General features: G+C 37.2%; 2 protein-coding genes across 3 annotated transcripts in view; both read right to left on the bottom strand.

The window, feature by feature from the left end:
• The window catches only part of eps15 (epidermal growth factor receptor pathway substrate 15), a 39,473-nt gene extending 24,558 nt beyond the window's left edge, over window positions 1–14,915 (bottom strand). For both annotated transcript variants that reach the window (XM_073868017.1, XM_073868018.1), the window contains exons 1-11: window positions 14,760–14,915; window positions 9,455–9,496; window positions 6,978–7,067; window positions 6,660–6,707; window positions 6,485–6,580; window positions 6,224–6,286; window positions 5,936–6,061; window positions 3,588–3,647; window positions 1,649–1,849; window positions 1,360–1,505; window positions 1,041–1,194 (exon numbers count right to left, since the gene is read on the bottom strand). In XM_073868017.1, coding sequence (XP_073724118.1) covers window positions 1,041–1,194; window positions 1,360–1,505; window positions 1,649–1,849; window positions 3,588–3,647; window positions 5,936–6,061; window positions 6,224–6,286; window positions 6,485–6,580; window positions 6,660–6,707; window positions 6,978–7,067; window positions 9,455–9,496; window positions 14,760–14,786 — 1,053 coding nt within the window. In that variant the 5' untranslated portion in view covers window positions 14,787–14,915. The remainder of the gene's footprint in view (window positions 1–1,040; window positions 1,195–1,359; window positions 1,506–1,648; window positions 1,850–3,587; window positions 3,648–5,935; window positions 6,062–6,223; window positions 6,287–6,484; window positions 6,581–6,659; window positions 6,708–6,977; window positions 7,068–9,454; window positions 9,497–14,759) is intronic.
• A 1,182-nt stretch (window positions 14,916–16,097) lies between these two features.
• Window positions 16,098–21,602, bottom strand: calr (calreticulin). The gene is made up of 9 exons (XM_073868016.1): window positions 21,329–21,602; window positions 20,846–20,947; window positions 20,289–20,492; window positions 20,086–20,180; window positions 19,785–19,994; window positions 18,077–18,190; window positions 17,851–17,994; window positions 17,670–17,759; window positions 16,098–17,558 (listed from the first exon to the last, which is right to left on the bottom strand). The coding sequence occupies exons 1-9, from the start codon at window positions 21,420–21,422 to the stop codon at window positions 17,346–17,348; spliced, it is 1,266 nt and encodes a 421-aa protein (XP_073724117.1). The 5' UTR covers window positions 21,423–21,602; the 3' UTR covers window positions 16,098–17,345.
• Between the last annotated feature and the right edge of the window lie 509 nt (window positions 21,603–22,111).

Genomic DNA, 22,111 nt, shown 5'->3' with positions numbered 1-22,111 from the left:
ACCTACTGCCAATTTTTAGAAGACCCTTTCTTCAAGCAGTGGTACAGGAAAAAATCTGCATCTTTCAATAAGACTTTTTTATGCAAGACAACGCTTCAGCACATGCATCACAAGTACTCCACTGCATGGCTGGCCAGTAAAGGCCTTAAAGGTGAAAAACTAATGACATGGCCCCTTCTTCACCTGACTTAAAGCCTATTGAGACCTTTTGATCCCTTCTTAAGCAGGACATTTACAGTGAAGGTAAACATTACACCTCTCTGAACAGTGTCTGGGAGGCTGTGGTTGCGTCTGCACAAAATGTTGGTTCAGACCAGATCAAGAAACTGACTGAATCCGTGAATGGAAGACTTGTGACTGTTATCGAAAAGAAGGGTGGCTATATTGGTCACTGAGTCTATATATTTTTTAATTTTTTATTGTTTTATTTTTATTTTTTGTAAATGTAGAGTTTGTTTATTATTCTCACTTTAACAGGTGAAAAAAACAAGTGAGATGGTAAAATCTTTGTTTTTCATTTAGTTGCCTAATAATTCTGCACACTAATAGTTGCCTAATAATGATGTACATAGAAATATTCTCTTAAGAAAGCCAACATTTCACTTTAACTACTTAAATGTTCAGGTTTGAGGGTTTGTTAACCTTTTGAATTGACCAAGAGCACTGTAGTTGTACAATAACAAAAGTAATCCTCAAAAATACAACTTGCCTAATAATTCTGCACTCCCTGTATATTTATCGCAACTCACATCGTCATCGCAACATTAAACAATGTCATCGCACATCGCAACTTTTCCTCACATCGTTCAGCCCTAACAACAAAGTCCTTTTAAAGTTGTTTATTTATATAACAAGCAAAATAAACAACGAGGTATTTGTTCAAGAGTTCAGTTTAGCAACTAGTCAGAAAAATAATGAAACCGGAAGAAAAGTTCGGAACAGATGCACAATCGCGTCACCGCACGTGCGTCCGATGAAACCATCTATGGTACAATGTTTTGATTTTAAAAAAGAAGACATCAACTTATTAAACTTCTCACCTGTCGTGCAAGCTTATCAGAAGGAGGAATCATTTCTGGAGAGAGCGTCTGGGGTGGGTCTATTCCCTTTGAGAGCTTCTGATTAATTAGATGGAGGGCCAATGCAAACTGGTCTTTGGTCAATTTTCCAATGTCACCTATATCACAAAGTTCCCTATAGAAATATACATGTAACCGACAAATTTTAAATAGTATGTCATTACAAAAATCAAGTTTCAAAGGACTAAAATGTTACTTATAATAAGAGTGGTATTCAGCTCTCCATAAGCAAAACTTTATCAATTATGGAGATTTAAACCCTTAGGCAGTGGCAACTCACCAAATGCGTGCCAAGGTGGCTGATGGTAAACCAGTCTTCAGAAATATATCTCGGACCTCAGCACCTGATACCAAACCATCCATGTCACTGTCTGTCATAGTGAATAAGTCATCATATTTGGCTTTATCTACTGGTGATACCACCCACTGTATATAGACACACACACACACAAATTTTGTTAAAGAGATTTTGAGACATTTGTACATTTGTAAAAGTGCTATACACTTGATTCATCTTCAAGCTGTAAAAACTGAATCTGTTGTAGCTGGAAATGTAAGATGAACAGGACCTGTGGCGGGGCGGGTTTTGCCGGAAGTGTTTTGGAGCCAGAGTGGGCGCGGCTTCTTTCTTTATGTTGTGCAGGTGACGGTAGGAGGGGCAACACTGGGGGCGGAGTCATTTTTCTTCTTTTTGACGGTGGAACCAGACCGGCAGGCAAAGTCATGGGAACCACCTCAGACTCCAGGGCTCTGTATACTAAATACATGGCCTAAAACACAAACATCCGGAGCAACCTTACAGTCAATGCATTTACTTAAAGGGATAGTTCACCTCAAAATAAAAATGTTGTCATCATTTTCATATCCTCATTCTGTTCTTAACCTGTATTAATTTCTTTTTCTGATGAAAACAAAAAAAGATATTTTGATAAATGATGTAAGCACACAGTTGACAGTACCCATTGAATTCCATCGTATTTGTTTTTCCTACTATGGAAGTCAAAAGGGTATAAATGCTAAACATATATGCAAAATGTGCTACTTGTTTAAATGTGCTACTGCATCTTTGCTGCAAACTCATCAAAGCAGCAAAGGCAAAAATCATCTGCTTTGAAACAAATGTTATATTTGCTGTATATTTTAGCCTGCTGTCACAACGTTTTTACAGTTTTACAATGAAAGAGAGTTTAACAAAGCATAACCAGACCCAAAGTCAGTCTGGTCGGGAAGATAACCAGAATATAGCAGAGGTCATGAGCTAAGATCAACACTATAATAGAATAGATAACACCATTTTTATCTTCAAGTCAGAGGAACCAGACAAACTGTCAAAGATATGGGAACTGCTACGAGGTCAGCTGAGGTCTAGACTTTAATATATGTGATCCTGTCAGTGAAATCCAGGCTGCAGTCTGAATCTAATTATGAGATTAGGAGCATCAAAGTTCAATTTCACTCATTGACTTTAATCTTTGACATGACCTGCCACAATATTTAAGATATAAAAGTTGTAATTCACATAAATGTTCTTTACATTATGTAGTATAGGGCTGTCACTTTTTATTCGATATTCGAATATGCATTCGAACATGACGTGAAATATCCGTATTCGAACTTTAAATAAACCATCCGGTTTTTAAAATGACATGTTTAGCGCATTTTTCACAGAAACAACTCTCTAAGGGGAAGGAGGCTGAGAGTGAGACCGACGGCAACTGTGCGCAAGAGAGGGAATCAAATTGGACCAACATGAACCTAATGTGCATGTCAAGATATAATTATAGTTTGTATATAACATGACATATTATTATAGTGTTAAATATTATAGCAATTAAAAGCTTGTGTTAATATGTTCGCATTATGAAATTAGCATGTATGAAGATAATTATTTTTACAACGCAATGTAAGCTTTATATTAAACAACAACAGCATTTGTCTTGTAAACTGATTTGAAATGATCATGTGCTTACTGTCGCGCATCACATAGACGACAGAGTCAAGTGAGATCTACTTAACTCAGCTGTAAGTTTCATTTAATCTCAAATATCAAATGGTTTGTGCTCTCTATCTTTAAAAACGGTCAAGCAAACAGCACGCGCAGAGATAATGCACTTGTCAATGACGGCTCACTCTTAAATCTGCGGAGTTTTACGCCGAAATCTGCGGGCGCGGATTTCGTTTGGGCTTGGCTATATGGCTTACTGCTGCTGTTTAAGTTGTCACCTGTTCTGAGACATTATTATTCATAAGTTGATAACCTGCTGCTTCAAACATTAAGTAAAAAAAGTAATGCAGACAGCCCTGTTTATGACTGTCACGGTTAATAAATTGAATCTCCCTTACGTTTTTTTTTTTTTTTTTTTGATGCGCCGTTCGAATTTGATTTTTCTCAAAAGTGACATCCCTGATGTAGTATGATTATATTTGAATGACTAGCCAGGTTTTTACAGACTGGATTTAGGCTCTAGACTCGAGCAATAAACGCATCTGTAATATGACAGAACTCACCACTGCAAACTCATCTCTGTCCAGCATACCATCTCTGTCAATGTCACTGAGCTCCCAAACCTGCAACAATCATTGCCAAAAGAGAGACCACATCAATCCTATTTCAATAAAAGGCTTTTTGTAATATATTTGCTACTGAACTGTAATGTTATGGCCATCAGTGGTATTTGATTCCCTTGCAATGTGCATTACTATGAAGGATAACTTCACCAGATGACTGGAAAAGCTCTGTTTGAGAGGAAATGACTTGCATTTCTTGTATAGCTCTGGGAACTTAATAGTTGGTATTGCACAATGGTATTGTATAGCAAGTAGACCGTGTTATAAAAACCTGCTACGTAACTGCATTAATTGCTAGTGTGGCAAAGGCATTTGAAAGTTTTCCTTTTTTAAAAATGCTCTGTAATGTGACTACTGCAGATGCGCACATTTCAGTGTCAATGCAGAAACAATATATTGGTCAGACCTACGTTATACATAAAATGTGTTGGCATCATCCCAGCAAGCAATTTTGCATTTAAAAGATGTAATCTCAACACAGCACATGGGCCTCATTTATAAAGCATGCGTACGCACAGATTTGATCGTAGAGTGTTCGTACACAAAAATCCACAGCAACAGTTCATATTTTAGAAAAAGGTAGTTGATGTAGAAATGTGCTTAGCGCAACGTCAGGGTCTGAGCAGGTTTACACACTTATACTTGTCCAAGTTTTTAAAAATATAAAGGATTTAAAGGTGCAGTGTGTAAATTTTAGCGGCATCCAGTAGTGAGGTTGTGAATTAAAACCAACTGCTCAGTCCACTGCTCACCCTCTTGCTTTTAAAAAGCATTGAGAAGCTATGTAATTGACGGACACAACTTAGTAAAAAAGTTAAGGGCTTCTGTAGAAACATGGCGGCACAAAATGGCGACTTCCACATAAGGGGACCCTATGTGTATGTAGATAAAAACATCACTGTTCATTATAAAAAGGTCTTTTTGCACCCCTGATAATATAGTTTTGTATATTATCTTGCATTTCTGTCAAGATATCCTTCTAAAAATTGCACATTGCACCTTTAAACATTGTCAGGTGCTCTTTTAGAATTCAACGACATTAATCAGTCCCTCCAGAAAATGCAATTATGCGATCGCATGATTCAATGTATAATCAGCAAAAGTCTGCATATTCATGCGGGGGCCGCATTTTTTCAAATACGCTGCAGTTTCACCACATAAATTGCAGATTTCCACTCGCAAAATATGCAGGGCTTGCATGATTTCATATTCCTCGCATTTTCATAGCAAAAAGTCACATATATCTTAGAAGAAAGTTGAAAAATGTTGCATTTACTTCACACAAGCACAGCCATGCCCCCTGTTGCTATGGGAACGTTATGAAGTGACGTAATTACGTGATGTGAACATCATTGAAAAGCTGCAAACCCCAACCGCAGTTTTTGCAAGTTCCCGCAATTTCATCGAATAAAATTGCATAAATATCCCGCATATTCCATCTCATTTTTAAGAAAACATGCCGCAAGATCAAGGATTTTTGCCCGCAGCAATCACAAAAAACCTCTGCATTTTTCTGTAAGGACTGATTAATTCGGCATCGTTTAAAGGTGAACATTTTAAACTGTTCAGCTGCGCACAATTTGAAGATCATTTGCGATTTTAGATTTCACAACTCAAATTAAGGCATATGCACGTTTTCTTTACGCATGTACGTTCGTTCTATGAATCACACGCATGCTTTTAGAAAAAGTATCGTAAGATCACATATAGGATAGTTTCTACGCAGGATTATGAATGAGGCTCCAGAAGTCTAGGCTAAATAAAGGCAAAATTTGGTCTGTCAGTGAAAATTTTACAAATGTCTAACCATTGAGAAACATGCACAACAACCTTTATAGAAACCAAACAGCTTGCAATCACTGTTAACTTTATCATAAATCTTGCAAGTTATTTAGGCAAAAAAGCTAACCGATTCAAGTTTATTTTGTCTTGAAGTGGGTTATACTCACAGTCCGACTATATCAAGTATAGTTGACCTAGACTATATTGTGAAATGATGGCTATTGCTTACTGGGACTGATCTTTATACTCTCATCACTTGGTGGATGCATTAAATTTGCCCAATACCTGCAAAATGACTCTTTAATTAATTCAGTTCATTTTTAGCAACCACAATCTTTTTCTTTTGATAGAGCACAACACTGCTCCAACACACTCATTTTGTGACTCTGGGGCGCAGCCTGGTGGTTAAACCTAAATGTGCACTTTTATGATGAAGCATAAGATGTACATGTATAAAACCTTAAACATTTCACTACTAAACATGGTTGTCAGCCTGCTCATCTTACCCTGCCAAGAACGTCCACAGGGAGCTTTGAATTGAGGAGCACTGGTTTGACCTTATCACCCGTGAGCATGCCACCCACCGGGGAGAGGCTGTCAAAGATGGCGTCAAATTTCAGCTTCTCCTCTGGCTACATGACACACACAACACAATGAGCAATTAAACAAACAGTGCATTAAACTGTAAAATGAATGTGCAAAAGTAATTTGTCAACATTGTGAGTGGTTTTAACAAAGATATTTGCCAGCGATTCAATTTCTAACAATTAACTAATCTGATGGTGATATCTGACCTTAACTATCCATGGGCAGTCAATGGGCACATGTCCAAACTGAAGAGGACTGCTAGTGTCATGCTAGACAGGAAACAGAATACTGACATTAACTCAGAAAGCACATGAAGCTGTTTTTGCAATGCAAGCGAAAAATAATTCAGACTCAGCTGTTTTTAGTCATAAGGAAATTCACTCCCAGGTCTTCCTGGCTTATGAGGAAACAGTGCTGTCGTTTTCCTGGTGCTGTGAACAGGAAGAGGAAGTAAAGGGCTAACTCACACATTTTGGGGGAGGCACAGCAGCATTGAGGCTTTTGAGAGACACTTCCAATCCATTCTGAGCACACGCCACCAAACGAAGGGCTACATAAAATTGCTGAGAATGGACAAAAGTGGTTAAAAATATTGTTTAAAATACAGAATCGGCAACAACAGGAGTTTAAAGTGAAAAATACCTGCTTGTTAAGTGAGCCTTGGCGTTCTGAATCTGCCAAATCCCATATCTGTGGACGAAATAACAAAGATAGGCTTAGTTAAGGACAACCTGTTTCACAAGACAGAAACGTGCAAACTAAGCAGTTTCAGTAGAAAGAGGTACTAGCTAGCTAGTTTTCAACACAACACAAAAATTACTACAGAGTACACTGCAGGAAAGTAAATAAAATCTGTTCTTGTCTATTTTGGATCATTTTGATATTTCCAGTAGATGCCAATCAATTCAATGCCCCCCCCCCCACTGTTGTAGTGAAGACATGCTGTATAATTGATTTTACCTTGCCAAGGACCAGATCGGCAAGGCCAGACGTCTTTAAAAATAAGGCTGCATCACCAGCTGCTACACGTCCACTGCTGGACGGATCTACCTGTAGAAGAATAATGCAGACAGTCATTACAAACGTTTCATCGCTTATTTGTTTTCACTATTTCTTAGTTCAATTCTTTAAAGCAACATGTTGACGGTTAATTTAAACCAACTAACAAATAAAACTGGTTGTTGTAATTAAGGGTGCAGTGTGTAATTTTTAAAAGGATCTCTTGACAGAAATGCAAAAAATATACAAAACTATATCATCAGGGGTGTATAAAGACCTTTTTATAATGAACCGTAATGTTTTTATTACCGTAGAATGAGACGTTTTATCTACAAACACAGAAAGTCGCCATTTACATGAAAGTCGCCATTTTGTGCCGCCACGTTTCTACAGAAGCCCGTAACGGACAAACTTTTTTACTAAGTTGTCTCCGACGATATGTTTTTCCGGTGGCGGCTACCGTAGCTTCTCTATGCGTTTTAAAAGCAAGGGGTAAGCAGTGGAATGAGCCGTTGGTTGCAATTCGCAACCTGACCACTATACTTCGCTAAAATGTACACACTGCACCTTTAAATGCCAATGTAAGAAGTATTTGATGTGTATACCAATAGAAAATTCAGTAAATAGCACGGATATTAAAGAAAAACACCACCGTTTTCAATATGTTCTTACCTTAACTTAGATCAATTAATACATACCTACCTTTTTTCAATACATGCACTTTTAATCTTTGTACAGCGCATTGTGAATGTGTTAGCATTTAGCCTAGCCCCATTCATTCCTTAGGATCCAAACAGGGATGAATTTAAAAGCCACCAAACACTTCCATGTTTGCCCTATTTAAAGACTGTTACATGAGTAGTTACACGAGTAAGTATGGTGGCACAAAATAAAACGTGGCGATTTTTTAAGCAGATAAAAAAGGAAAACTATATTGTATGGCAGAAGAGCACTTAGCTTGCAGAACTTCAGCCTTGGGCGCAGTAATATTGACAGAAGTGATGATGTTACTGCGCACCGAGGTCAAAGTGCTGAAAACTAAGTGCTCGCCAAAGATCACCACGTTTTGTTATGCGCCACCATACTTACTCATGTAATAGTCTTTAAATAGGGAAAACATGGAAGTGTTTGGTGGCTTCTAAATTCATCCCTGTTTGGATTCTAAAGAATGAATGGGGCTAGGCTAAATGCTAACACATTCACGACACGCTGTACAAAGATTAAGTGCACACATTGAAAAAAGATAGGGATGTATTCATGAGTCTAAATTGAGGTAAGAACATAGTAAAATATTGAAAATGGTGGTGTTTTCCTTTAAATCACTAAATCACAAGCCATTATTTAAAACAGGAATTTCTCTGGACTTACAAATCCTTGGGAACTTTTGGGATAATATAAGCGTACACAACTGCATTAAATATATATCACACTATGCAAGTGGTTTTTGGATATTACAAAAAAATCTAGTGTCATATGGTGTGCCATACGAAAAAAATTGGGGAAAAACCCTCACAATATACAAATAGCTTGAGAGAGATTTATATTAATGTTGGAGTTACAAACAACATGAGAGTTTTCACTTTACATTTTTGAAAAATGTATTCTAAATTTTTCTATGTAACACCATATGACACATGTATGGTTAATTTGTCAATTTCCCACACATTGTGGCTTTAACTGAAGAAAGTAAGTCCTTAACTAATTTATTAGACCAACACCTAATGTAAAGTTGTGTCACGGCTGCCCTAAATAGGAAAGAGTCTGCATTAAAGCACTTTATAATGTTGGATTGTCTGGCATGGAATAAGTAAATTATGAGACAATTTTTCATATTTTGATTAACTTTTCCTTCAAGCATGCAAATTTCTAGACAAAAACAAATTAGAAGATTTAAGTTTCCACATGTAATGTCTGCATCACTAGTATCAGCGACCAGAACTGCAAAAACTTCTCATCTTCCATTGCTTGTCCAAACAAACAAACTCGAACTCATTTCATTGTCGGAATGCTCAGACAAATAGTGCAATGTTTTATTAGTGCCACACTGTTTACACTTTGGGAAAATCAAACTACTGGCTTATTTATAGATGGCATATTATTCCAGGGTATGTGAAAGTATTTTAACACAAGTAAAATTACACCAAAAACAAACAATGCAATGCACACATGCTTAACTGGAGCTCATCCCTGGAAAAAGAGGCCAGCAACAAGAAGCTTAAACCACATGTCAGTTTAAAAAAGGCAGATTCGCTCATCCTCCCCTGTTCGGTTGGCAAAATTCATCACTAATTCATAGAGGCATCCACTTACTGAGAGAACGACACTTATGGGAGGCACTCAGCTCAAACTGACAGTGCGGTGAGGTTTTTATTTTCTTGCATTGAATATAATGACAAAGCGAGACATAATAACACAGATAAAGCTGATTAAACACTTACCTGTCGATAGTATTTCTCATAGACAGGATTTCCACTTGAAAGCTGCAATCGAATGAAAGAGAACACAGTAAGGAAAGTCTTTAAAAGATGTAAACAAGTCACAGTTTTCTAAAACATCATTTGTCCATTACTTGGCAGAATTCGTCACATCTCGAAAGCATTAAAACCATCTGGCAATGTTTGTTTAATAGGCATGTGGTAATAGACAGTCTCACAATGAGTTCAAGTACTCGCACCGTTGTGTTATATGACAGATTATAAAGTCATGCTTGGGCAAAAAGATAAAGCAGTCGTGAACACAGTATTTGAGGATTACTTCAGTGCTTTGCCATTCCCTGACATACACAACACAAACACATTTAGTTGCGTTACAACAAATTTGCTTTGCGATAGCCAAACCTTAAGGGGTGGTTTCCCAGAAAGGGCTTATCCTAGTCCCGGACTGAAATGCATGTTTAAGATGCTTTAATTTAAAAACACCTTGTCCTGACTAATTTTAACATATATCGATGACGTTCTTTTGTCTCAAGATGCACATCTGTAGTGTTTTTTGTAAGGTAGGGGGGTGCGCGGGGCAAAAACTAACGCGGGGTTAGTTGTAACACGGACTCTTTACATTGTTGCACAAGGTTGAGCATTTTGTTTTTTCACGCTGCAAAAAGACAATCTCCTGCAAATTATTGGAAATGTATAATGTTTTTCCAGAGAGTTATTAATGAACGAGTGTTTTGGTGGCATGTAAGTAAATAAATTTCATAATATGTTTTTTTCGGTTTCTAACTTGGGTGTGTAAGATCAAAATCCAATGCTATGTCATCTTAATCAGTGTCTTGTTGACTAAAACATAGCATCGTTTTGAAATATGTCTACAGGTCTTGGCAACTTTTTTGGTGGGCTTGAAAATATTTTGACACAGCGGGGTGAATTGTAACACTGTGTTACAACTAACCCCTCAGCACTTACGATATGAAAACCGCTAATGTTAGCGTAATTCATGCCGTTGTTTCAAATAGACTACACACAAATGATTGCTGTCTGCCAACAAAATAAATGTGTCTGTCTTATCAAAAATCGTTTGTCACATTTATTTTTGTTCATATCTTTAATATTGATTGAATAAGGTCACGTCAAAGATTTAAATCATAATGAAATTAATGGCTAAATTCAGACTTTGAGGCTCATAATCTCAGAATTTGATTTTTTATACTGTAGTATGATTATTACAGACTGGGTCACATAAAAAAAATGTTTTGTCATAATTTTTCTCACATATTTAGACATTTGTATTCATTTATAATTGAACTATTGTTAGAAAAGGGCTGGATGAATAAATACAGTGTGGATACCTGAGTGTCTATTATAGACAGAAACAATATCCACTTCACGTATATAGACAAAATAGTATTGATTTTTCCTGCAAACTTAATTTTAGCAAGTGTTACAACTAACCCCCTGCCTGTTACAATTAATCCCATCTAGTATGGGGTAAGTTATAACGTTTGCACTTCTATCACGTTTGGTGTATTTGTCCAAGAATGGTAAGTACTAGAAACAAACTTCAAATGGTCCTTTGTAGCAGAGATGTGTGTGTTGCTTGTGTAAAAATATAATTAATCAAACTCAATATTTTTTGAAGGATTGAGCCAAAACCAAAAAGCGTTAAGTTGTGACCCGCTCTCCCCTATGTTTGTAAAAAACTTCTTAATTGGCCTAAAATAAATAAGGCCTAGGCCCTAGTCCTGGATTTACCTAAACCCTGTCCGGGAAACCGCCCCAATCTGTTGACTTTAGTTATGCTCAAAAGACTAATCTATACCAGATGGATAAATCGAGTGAAAAGAGAAGTATAAAAGAAACAAATATATGAATGTTGCAAGTGTTATTATGAACAAACTTTAAAACACCCTCTCAATAAAAAGCTATTCGACATTCAATCCATCATCAGGAAACTCCGACAAACATGTCTGTATAATAATGCATGAGCATATTGCTGTAAACACTAAATTCTGTTAGATCTTAGCTGGTTTCTGGTTGTAGTACAACAACTTTTTCTCTCGCCAGGTGGTTACTGGTGCATGCTAATGTGATGCTGGCAGACAATATTTAGTAGACAGCCACCAAACCTTTTCTTGCCCTGCCGAGAAAAGAACAGTAGTTTTTGTTGCGCTTTTAACAGAACGAAACGACTTGTTGGGCCTTTCAGTCTTTTCATACACCACCTCATTTCCTAAAACTTATTCTGGCATATTCTGCGTTTACTTATTGCAAAGGCTTAGTAGGTCATGATTAAACATACAATATAAAATGCCATCAACAAAACACACTTACTAACTCTGTGCAAGGGTAATATTAAGCTTTTTTAGGGATGCACCAATATATTGGCCTATAATCTGTATCAGCAGATATTAGCAAATGTTCCCACTATCAGCCAATTGTTTAAAGAGCATATAAAATGCCATCGCTAAAATAACCTTTCATGCAGCGTGTCATGTCCAAGATCATGTAAGTGAATGTAAACAATCTGCAACAGCTGCAAAGCTGAAAGTGAATCGTAACTTAAGTTATGGCTATCAAAAGAAAGAATCGACTCGAAGTCGCTGGAACGAGATGTCCAGACAGAGTTCAATTCCTTTTTTCACAAAGTTGTGACGTTACGCCTTTCAATGCGTTCTACGTTGTCTCTCGAATACACGAGCGCTGTGGACTACATCATATCAATGATGTGCTCTCTCTCTCTCTCTCTCTCTGCGCTGTAAAAGCCAATTTGGTTAATTTACGCCTCCCAAGAAGGCGGCTGTGAACAATCAGTAGTTTAAATGTATATACGATACCACAAAAGTCACTGATGACTGCTTCTCTAATCTGTAAACCAGGTTAAACATGAAGGATGGGTTAGTGCCTAGTTTTTTTTTACCAAATTGCTTTCACCAAATCACAACATGTACACTTAAAGGGTATTTCATGCTTTCTGACTTTAACACAGTTTAAAGTCACAATGAAATTGAACATATTCAAATCCAGCCCTGCCTTATTTCATCTCAAAAGCCGTTTCATTGGGATATACGTCACCCTGGGGAAAATAAGGCAATCGCTACTTTCGTTTCATGGCGACTTTAAGAGTTGGTTTCCTCATGCTAAACAAATGAAAAGTGTCAAAGAAACTGTTGGATGTGTTAGAGAGTTTTTCTGTGCCGAATGCACTTGGCCAGTGTTCGTACAATTTCGGAGCGTTTTTTTCTAATACGAGTCCAGCTGATGTTTCAGGGGTAAGCCATACGTATCATTTCTTTTTATGGGCACTTCCCCCGGAAAAACACACCCACACGTCAATCAGCGGGAGAGCGAAAACCAAGGATGCGATATGAATTTGTATGATATGAATTTGTATGATATGAATTTTCTAGGATTTTAGAGCATAAACATTTACATTTATGAATTTAGCAGATGCTTTTATCCAAAGCGACTTGCATGGCATTACAAGGTATATTTGAACAGTATGTTTGTTCTCTGGGTTTGAACCCATGACTTTTTGCAACACTGTAAAAAAATTCTGTAGAAATTACAGTATTACTGGGTATTACTGGCAACTAGTTGCCAGTAACTTACTGTGTAGATTTTACATTTATGTTATTTACTGGCAACAGTTTGTTCAAAGTTAAATGAACATGAAACATTTTCAATCTTTATCTTCTACAGTAAGTTTCTGGCAACCAGCTGCATAATTACAGCAATTTTTTTACAGTGAACCTTAAAAGCAAAACAATTGACATCTTTCAGTGGTAGATGTCATCGGTTCTCAAAGTAATCAAATATCAGTATCGGCAAAAAAAAAATTTAGCGTTACATCCTTGGCTTTATCCATTCATATTTTTTACAATTCCATTGAAAAAAGTAAACCTGCTTGAATTTCACTACAAAAGTGCTATATTTCTCACATATATAGATCATTACATTACATTTATGCACTTGGCAGATGCTTTTATCAAAAACGATTTACAGTGCATTCAAGATATACATTTTATCAGTATGTGTGTTCCCTGAGGATCGAACCCATATCTTTTGCTAATATAAAGCTTTTTCATATGAGCTATATGCACACCGATCAATGGGTATTTCACGAATTGTATGAACCAGAGCACATCAAAGACACATCATACACATGAAGGTCTTCTCAGTAATGAAAGGATGCCATGCATATTTCATGCAAGCAAGCCTTCTTCATCACTTTAAAAACCATGTGGTCAACACTTCAATCCTTGCCATTAGAGAACAGTGTTTTTCTTCAAGCAGTAAAAAAGATGACATACAAAGAAACACTTCAAGGCCATCAACCTGATCAATGCAAAAATCCCAGTGAAAAATTTGGGCTTAAAACAGCTGTAAGTGTTTCTATGAATGTAATGATGTCTGACTTTATCCTTAAAGAAGAATATGTGCCATAAACATGCACATGAAAAATCTTTGTTTTTATTTCTGGCTCTTTAAGATGTGACCCTGACAGATTTTAACTCTTTAATTTTAGATTGTATACTTTTTGGCGGTTGACTGGCAGTTTTGCCAGTTAGCTAACGTTACTGTCAAATGTGCTTTAGCTAACAGGCTAATTAGTTTGCAAACTCAGTGGACATGAGAAAAAAAGTTGCTGTAATATATGATAATGAAGTCTATAAACAAGATAAAAACACGAAGTGACTGAACTAGCATAGCACACACCCCATCAGCAGAAAACAATGTGAAGTTCCTATTTATTTATAGACAAAAAAACTGAAAGCGAGCTAGCAAGCAGCACAATAACTTCCTGCTGATTTATAATAACGTTACTGCTACAAAAGTGTTTAAATCAACCGAAACCAATCGCCAGTGAAAGTCAAGGCTGCTTTAATCTTTAATTAAATAAATAATAGTCATACGAGTTCTTCTTCTAGTTAACAATACACAATTTACACGCGCCTTCACACGTTTAAAGCCAAGACTTGTGAACGACAAGATGATATTAAAGTTGACAATCGATTTTGGCGATTAAAAGAAAGCAAGAGCTACAAATTACATACACTTTAATCCACCCAAGTTCAGTACTGAAGCACTAAGCTACGCCCTTATGCAAGTCCCTAAAAGAGCAGACTGAAACTTTTTCTCTCCTCAAGCAAATGGCTGAAAACAACTTTAAACAGCTGCGATCAGACACAAGGGCGTGACCCTTTACCATTTCAACCCGCAAAAATAAAGTTCAGCGGATTTAATGAACAGGCGAAACGTGCTAGAAAGTGATCTGAAAAGTGCTATTTGACTAAAAAGCGAGCATTACCTGAGTCAGGGAGAGACTGGCAGCCATAGTGTTTCTGTTCCCACTAGTTCATCTTGCGTTGCGATAGGCAATGGCAATATAGGCATGCTACAAAACCTGGCACTGGATTAGAGTACTCGGTTTACTCACTCAGTGGATTAAAGAAATACAAAACCCGGCACTGGAGTTATCGGAAGCCTGTGAGTCAAGGGAGAGGGAGATATCTGTACAGCGACACTGCAAAACCAGGCACTGGAGTTATCAGTGAAAGTGGAATGAAGAGCGAGCCCAAAACACGGCGCTGGAGGCCTAGTGGATGAGGAGGCCGTACACAACAAGGGATCGTCGAACTGTTTATTGACAGTCATTCAAAAGTACCCGTATGCGTTTTTTTTTTTCTGTAAAATATTAATCACTTATTGTTTTCCAACTACAAACCTCAAGATTTAAAAATTATTAATTTATTTAAAATTATTTAAAATAATAAAAAACCATGCATAAAGGTAAAACAAATAAAAAGTCCGTTTCTCAATCCAAAGGCTGCAGCCTCCAGAGGTCGCATATGCAGGCTGCATACGTCATCAAGCCTGGTTTATTGAAGTTAACGCGGCATTAAATTCGCAAGTCATAAGCAAATTACAGCAATTTACGAAGCTCAAGCTAAAATAATATTTATAAATAAATAAATGTATATATATATTTTTTTAACAAACACCTTTCTAGTTAGGGCAAACTCGAGATTATTTCATTGGGGAAAAATTGTCGTGCTTCAAATAAACGTGAGGCCTTGATGTCAAGTTAAGATCCAGGCTTTTTGCCCCCATAATGGTGTAGTTAGGGAAACTACAAGTATGGCTAACTATGCTAGCAACGTTGCCAAAGATACCAAGATACCCTTACTGATGCATGACAAGTAGTCAACAGGGCAGCAACTGACAATGAGCAATACAAGGAGGCTGTAAATAAATGACTAGTTAAATTTAGACAGGACAATATATATGGCTTAAAACAAATAGAAGCATGCTTATATAGTATTTTCCAATGGAAAATACATTTCTTCAAGGAACTAAGCTTTGTCATATTTGAGAAGAGTTAATGGAAAGGTTGCATGCTATACATGTACATTAACAAGGTTGATAAAATGTAATTGAACAGTTTCAAAAGTGAACATGCAGATACTAAACTTTCATCATATTTATTCAATGTTAATAATGGGTCTGGGCTAATACCTGTAAGAGCATAGGTGATATCTCCCCAAATATTGGGAACCCTCTGAGAATTTCTACGTGAATCTACCCCGTTTACTCATTTTTATAAAAGTGTCCTGAAGAAATGGATTGAAAAAGTGCAGCCAAGATATAAATGACTCTTTTTGTAGTTTTATTATTGGACATCTTCCTTACCAGAGCTTTTCATTTCATTAAGTCAAGGAACACATCTGTCAAACAAAAAGTACAAAATCTTAAAAAAAAGATCAAAATCTAGTTTGCTGGGAGAAACACAATTGAAAGCAGTACAGCAGTGCAATATTCACAATGGCTGTGAAATCTCTGAGACAAAGAAGTGTTTAGAGTCTGCCATAGGATGAAACCTTTCCTTGTAAAACTCTTTATCTCACAAGCTTTAATCATTTCTCGCTCCACAGGTTCAGCTGGGCCCTGATTATAATTAGTCTTTGCTTAAATAATTTCGTAGCCAAAACAGACACTCAAAAACCACACATGTATTTGTGGCTGCTCAGGAATACGGATACGCCAAATATTCAGTTGTTTGGATATGCAAATTGTACACAACCCAATATAGTTGTGAATCACATTTGAATTACCAGGTATGAATTATCACTGTAACATTTGCTAACTGACCAAGTCAAGACTAAAGCAAAGCTTGTGCCATCCAGTGCTTACAGGAAAATGTACAGCCAATAAACAAACCTGATTACTGACACGAAAACATGAGTAACAATGTTGTGAATATGAGGTTTGGGTTAAGACATAACACAACACAAACGCTTTCAACCAACACGCGCGCATGCACACACAAACACACACAGAGCCCAAGCCCAAAATGCAGTGAATGAGAAATAACCGATACATATCTGAACCCAGTGCAGCAAAACTGCTTTCGATGAAAGACAAACAATCTCTAACAGAAATGAACAAAATGGTGACAAGTTAGAAAAGAAAGTTACCTTTACAGTACCTCCAAATTGCTCCTAATTGTCAACAAAACTGACAAAGAAAATATTTATTGAGGTAATGTCTGATGACTGCTATGTTTCAAGTTTTATGTCACAAAGTTGCGTAAATAAAACAGATGCTACTGGATAATATCTGACACTGTACACAAGTGTTTTAATAGATGTCTCAATACAGATGGAGAATTGCTGCTCCTATTCTCCCTGACAGAAAATGTTTGGGACCTGCTCAAATGCAAATGAAAATCATGAAAGTTACTCTATAAATAGATCTGAAGTAGTAGGAAGGAAAAAATCTGTCAGAATCATCTGACACCCAACTGAAGAGAAGGTCCAGCATTAGTCCAGTTCTCTGCCTTATACCTCATTAATCATAAGGTACGAGACATTTCTTCATAAGTTCTTATTGAAATCTACAACTCGTCTTTGAGTTTAGAGTCTGTTTCCTCTTCCTCCTCCTCTTCTTCTTCCTCTTCCCCCTCCTCCTCTTCTTCGTCTTCCTCCTCCTCCTTTTCCTCATCTTCCTCTTCGTCCTTTGCATCCTCCTTTCTGGTCTTTTCCTCTTCCTCCCGCTTCTTTCTCTCCTCCTCTTCTTGGCTTTCCTTCATCTTCTTCTCTGCATCCTTATGTAGGAAAAACAGAAAGCAAACGTATTGTAATTACTTTTTTTTCAGACTTAAGAATATGAAAACACTAGAGAAAATTAGAAGATAAATAAGTTGTTTAAAAGCATCCTTTGTGGCACCCCATGTCTCATTGCCAACCTCTTCTGCCAGCTTTGGGTCATTGGTAATGAGGAAGTTGTCAAAAATTGTGCCAGACTTCACCTGTCATAAAATAAAAGCAAAGTGGTTTAACACATTATTAAGTCACTTACTAAAAAAACCTTTAAGACGCGTTTAAAAAGCATATATATACCTGCCACAGGTCCAGTCCGATTACTCCAAAGCTACTGTACTTATAGATTTCGTTGTCGGGTGTGTACTCCGGGTTATCAATCTCTGGGTGTACCCATTTCCCCTTGTAAGCAGGATTGTCAATTTGTCTGGGTTTCCACTCACCCTTAAAGATTCAAAAATAAATTTGGAAATAAGACAACAGGTCAAGAACTCTGCCGTATGTATTTTGATGGATGAAAAAGTACCTTGTATTCAGGATTGGTGACCATGGGTGGCTCCCATTCCCCATCCATCTCATCATCCCAGTCCTCGGGTTTCTTGGCATCAGGATCAGGGATGTTCTCAGGTTTGTCCCAACCCTACAAAAGCACACAGGCAGTTTAACAGAGCTGGAAATTGCATAAAAATCAGTAAGTAACTCCAGTCATTCACATAGTCCTAATTTTTCATTCATTTAATTCAGCAGAAAAAAATTCAAGGTGCATTGTGTAACTTAGAAGGATCTCTATATTATCAGTACTGTAAGAAAAACTTACAAAATTAACTCTATTGTTGTTCTTATCTCATAATGAGCTGTTTTTATTTGCATACACTGCGGGTCCCCTTACATAAAAGTCGCCATTTCGCCCCACCATGTTTCTACAGTAGCCCCAAACAGATAAACTGCTCTACAGAGCACATTTGGTCACTATGTTGTCTTAGACGATGACGTTTTTGTTCTGTGGTGACTACCGTAGCTTCACTACACGTTTTGAGCCATTGACTGCACTTCACAATTTCACCACTAGATGCCGCTTAAAATTAAACATTGGTCCTTTAAATCAAGAAATAATCTGAAGTGTACCTTTAATTATACTTTGTTCAGATTTTGAATAGGCAATTTTAACAATTAAAATCGCTTAACGAATAAAAAGATGAACATTTCTTAAATGGCATATTGGCTTTTTTCTTTTGCCCATGTGGTAATTTAATCTATAGAGACATAGTGCAGTTATGCTAATTTGAAAACCACGCCCACCAGAGGAAAACAATCCAACTGTCTCCATTGACTTTGTATTGCGAGAGGCCGCTTCCTTGTCATTACTGGCTTATAACAAAAAACAGAATAATGCCTAAAAGCTGCTGTGTGACAAGATGTACAGCTAACCGGCCAAAAAACCCAGAAATACGTTTTTATAAGCTGTTGAGCCGTAAAACCCAGCCTTTAAGGGAGAAAAAAGTGAGTCCCCGACTACGTTTCTCTCTAGTGGGCGCAGTTCTACTAATAGTAGTACTATGAAAAGTTGCCTGTTTCCACTTTTGTGTCTTTAAACGCACGTTTTTTGCGGTCGACAGCCCATAAAAACCTATTTCTGGGTTTTTTGACTTGTTAGCTGTACATCCCCCCACACAGCAGCTTTTAGGCATCATTTTGTTTTTTGTTATAAGCCAGAAATGACAAGGAGGCAGCCTCTCGCAACACAAAGTCAACGGAGACGGATGGGCGTGGTTTACAGGTTATGACGCATTGCGCTCTGTCTCTATAGGCATGTCTGCGAATAACCAAAACAATGGTAGCCTACAGGACTGTATTTGTGCTGCTCAAGATAAGGAAATTGGATCCTCCAACAAAGTTTCCAACATTTAGGGATTTTATACTCAAGGGTTACAAAACCTACTTCATTGTCCGTCTAAACAAAACTGCCGCCTTAATTGTTTATGTTAATCGCTTTGTAGAAAATGCGCATGTATATTTTTGGTAGTGTTGTTGCCTGTCTGCACATAAATTTGTTTTAAAACGCCATGGAAAAACTTCTGTTTTTACTACATTGTTGTCATGTAAATATAGCATTAGTCTGAACAGGGCACTAATATTTATCCTAAACAGTTGTCAGTTAACCTGTTTTGCAACAAGCAAGAGAAAAAAGAAACGTTTTCTAGGTTTCGGACTACAAACACGACCACTGTTCTCACCTCTGGTTTCGTATCATCAGGATCGTCGATCTTCTCCCTCTCGTCCCAATCCTCAGGCTTTTTCGCTTCGGGATCTTTAATCTTTTTGGCTGGCAGGAAGTCCCAGTCCTCTTCCAGAGATCCAGACTCCACCTTCTTATTATCAATCTTGACTTCATAAGTGTTGTCAGGATTGACAATTAATGTATACAGATGGCTGTATTCATCATCCTGGATTATATTAAATATGAGATTAGAGTTAGAATTTCAAGATTTTAGTCTGTCACAGTGATTTATAGAGAAAAATAAACAACAGGATTACCTTGCATCTGATGTCTTTGTTGATCAAATGATTTTTGCCCTTGTAATTGAAAATGACATGTACTTTCTTGGTGCCAGGGCCACAAATGTCAGGGCCTGGAAGAGATAGAACATAAAGGCTTTGGGTCTTCAAAAAACATCTTGTTTGTTCCAATGCAAACAAACTGTAAATGCATATTATAGCTATATATTTGAAGCACTCACCAAACATAATATTGTATACGGAGTCTCCATGCATATCTTCCTGTTTCAGATCTGATGGGAAAAGCTTGATGTAGCCACCACCACAGTCAATGCTCTGCTCATGTTTTACACTGAACTGGATGACAAGGGGCTGGTCCTCGTTGCTGAAATCCGTGAATCGAGATGACAGGGCGTAGAAATGGGCGTCCTGACTTGTCTGAAGACCTGTACATTCATAACAAGCAATATAACAAGATATCTGAGTAACAAGAAATGAGGTCAGATGTATTGCTCAATTTGTTACCGTTACTAATATTTTTTAATTTTATAATTATTGTTGGATTGATCAAACTAGATTAGAGTAATCCTCTAGTCCTAACAGTACACGTGGCCTTATAATATTTTAAAACACAGCAAATTTCAAATGGTGTCACGTGCCTACAGCACGGAAGAGAATTGCGATGACGTCACATACTGTAGCTCCACCCCCGCGCATTGTTAAAATCATGCAAACCAGAAGAAAACCACAAATTCAAACAAACCGGTGTCCCTTTACAATTAGGTAAAACACCACTCACCCTTATCTTTCTCGGCATCGCCATAAAATTTGCCTGCAGTGAGCACAAATTTCCCGTAGTCGGATTTGTGCTTTGATTCCACCCATCGGCTCCTCCAGGTGTCTGCGATTACAGATTACAAGGAAAAATGTTTAATATGAATATAAAATTTAAAACCATTATCAGTATGCATATTGCATAATTATAAACAAAATATGTGAAAATCAACGAAGCTTGTTTGGTTAGTGTTTAACCATTCTACAACGACTGTACGTTACTTATTATGTAGTATTTAGAGTATAGTATTTAGTATTTAGCATGCATCTAAATGTATTCTCTAGTGTCTAAATCAAGCGTAGATTTTGCTTTATTACTTACAATAATTATTAATTTTACAGTAACAACATAACATAGATAAACAAATCTAAGGTGACTCCATCACATACTCGAAAGTCAAAAATAATATTAAAAAACAAACATTAAACGACACCGTTTCAAACTTACCACCGTCTTCAAATTGCTCTCGGAAATGAACAGATGATTCTGCAGTTATTAAAGCGACCGACACGGCCATAAACAGCAATGATAGCGTTGTCATTTTTGCACACAATGTACTCCCTTGTTAGAAGGGTAACGAAGTAAAATATAAAAGTAATTTATTATAATAAGCAATTTAAGGCTCGCCTATTTATTAGTTCTGTTTGGATCTTCGCATGCCTGCCGAAATCAATGTGCGCTCCTGATGATCGTTCGCGCAGTCTCGCCTCTAGACTGAGAACAGATGGCTGCATCTGATTGGATGGCAGCTGGAGACTACAGCGTCACTTCGTCCAGCCAATCAGCTTAATTTGCGGAAAACAGAGAACGTCCTGTTTGACCAATGCCAGCTGACCACGCATTTGACAGACAAACACATAGGAGGACACAGAAAGGATGACCATAGGGGAAGATATAAGACCCTGAATGTTTCTGACCAGTTGTTTAAAACAGGGATAGCATCTACTTATGATTTTCATGTATTTAATATATATTTAGGTCAATAAATCATGCATCATTTACATTTATTATCCAACCTACGGTGAATACGATCTATACATTGCTTTAATCATTATTTGTGTTCCCTGGGGATCAATTGAGACCAGCTGAGCTTCAAAAACATTGGAAAGATGCAGAGTTGTTCAGACAAAGGTCTTGATGATCAGCAAAATTCACATTTTAAGTCAGGAGTTTTAAGATCTTTGGCACATTTGAATTTTATTTCCACTTTAAACAAATAATAAATAACAA

This window comes from Misgurnus anguillicaudatus, chromosome 5 (assembly GCF_027580225.2).
Source record: "Misgurnus anguillicaudatus chromosome 5, ASM2758022v2, whole genome shotgun sequence".
Taxonomy (NCBI): Eukaryota; Metazoa; Chordata; class Actinopteri; order Cypriniformes; family Cobitidae; genus Misgurnus; species Misgurnus anguillicaudatus.
This window is presented reverse-complemented; position numbering and strand designations above follow the sequence as displayed.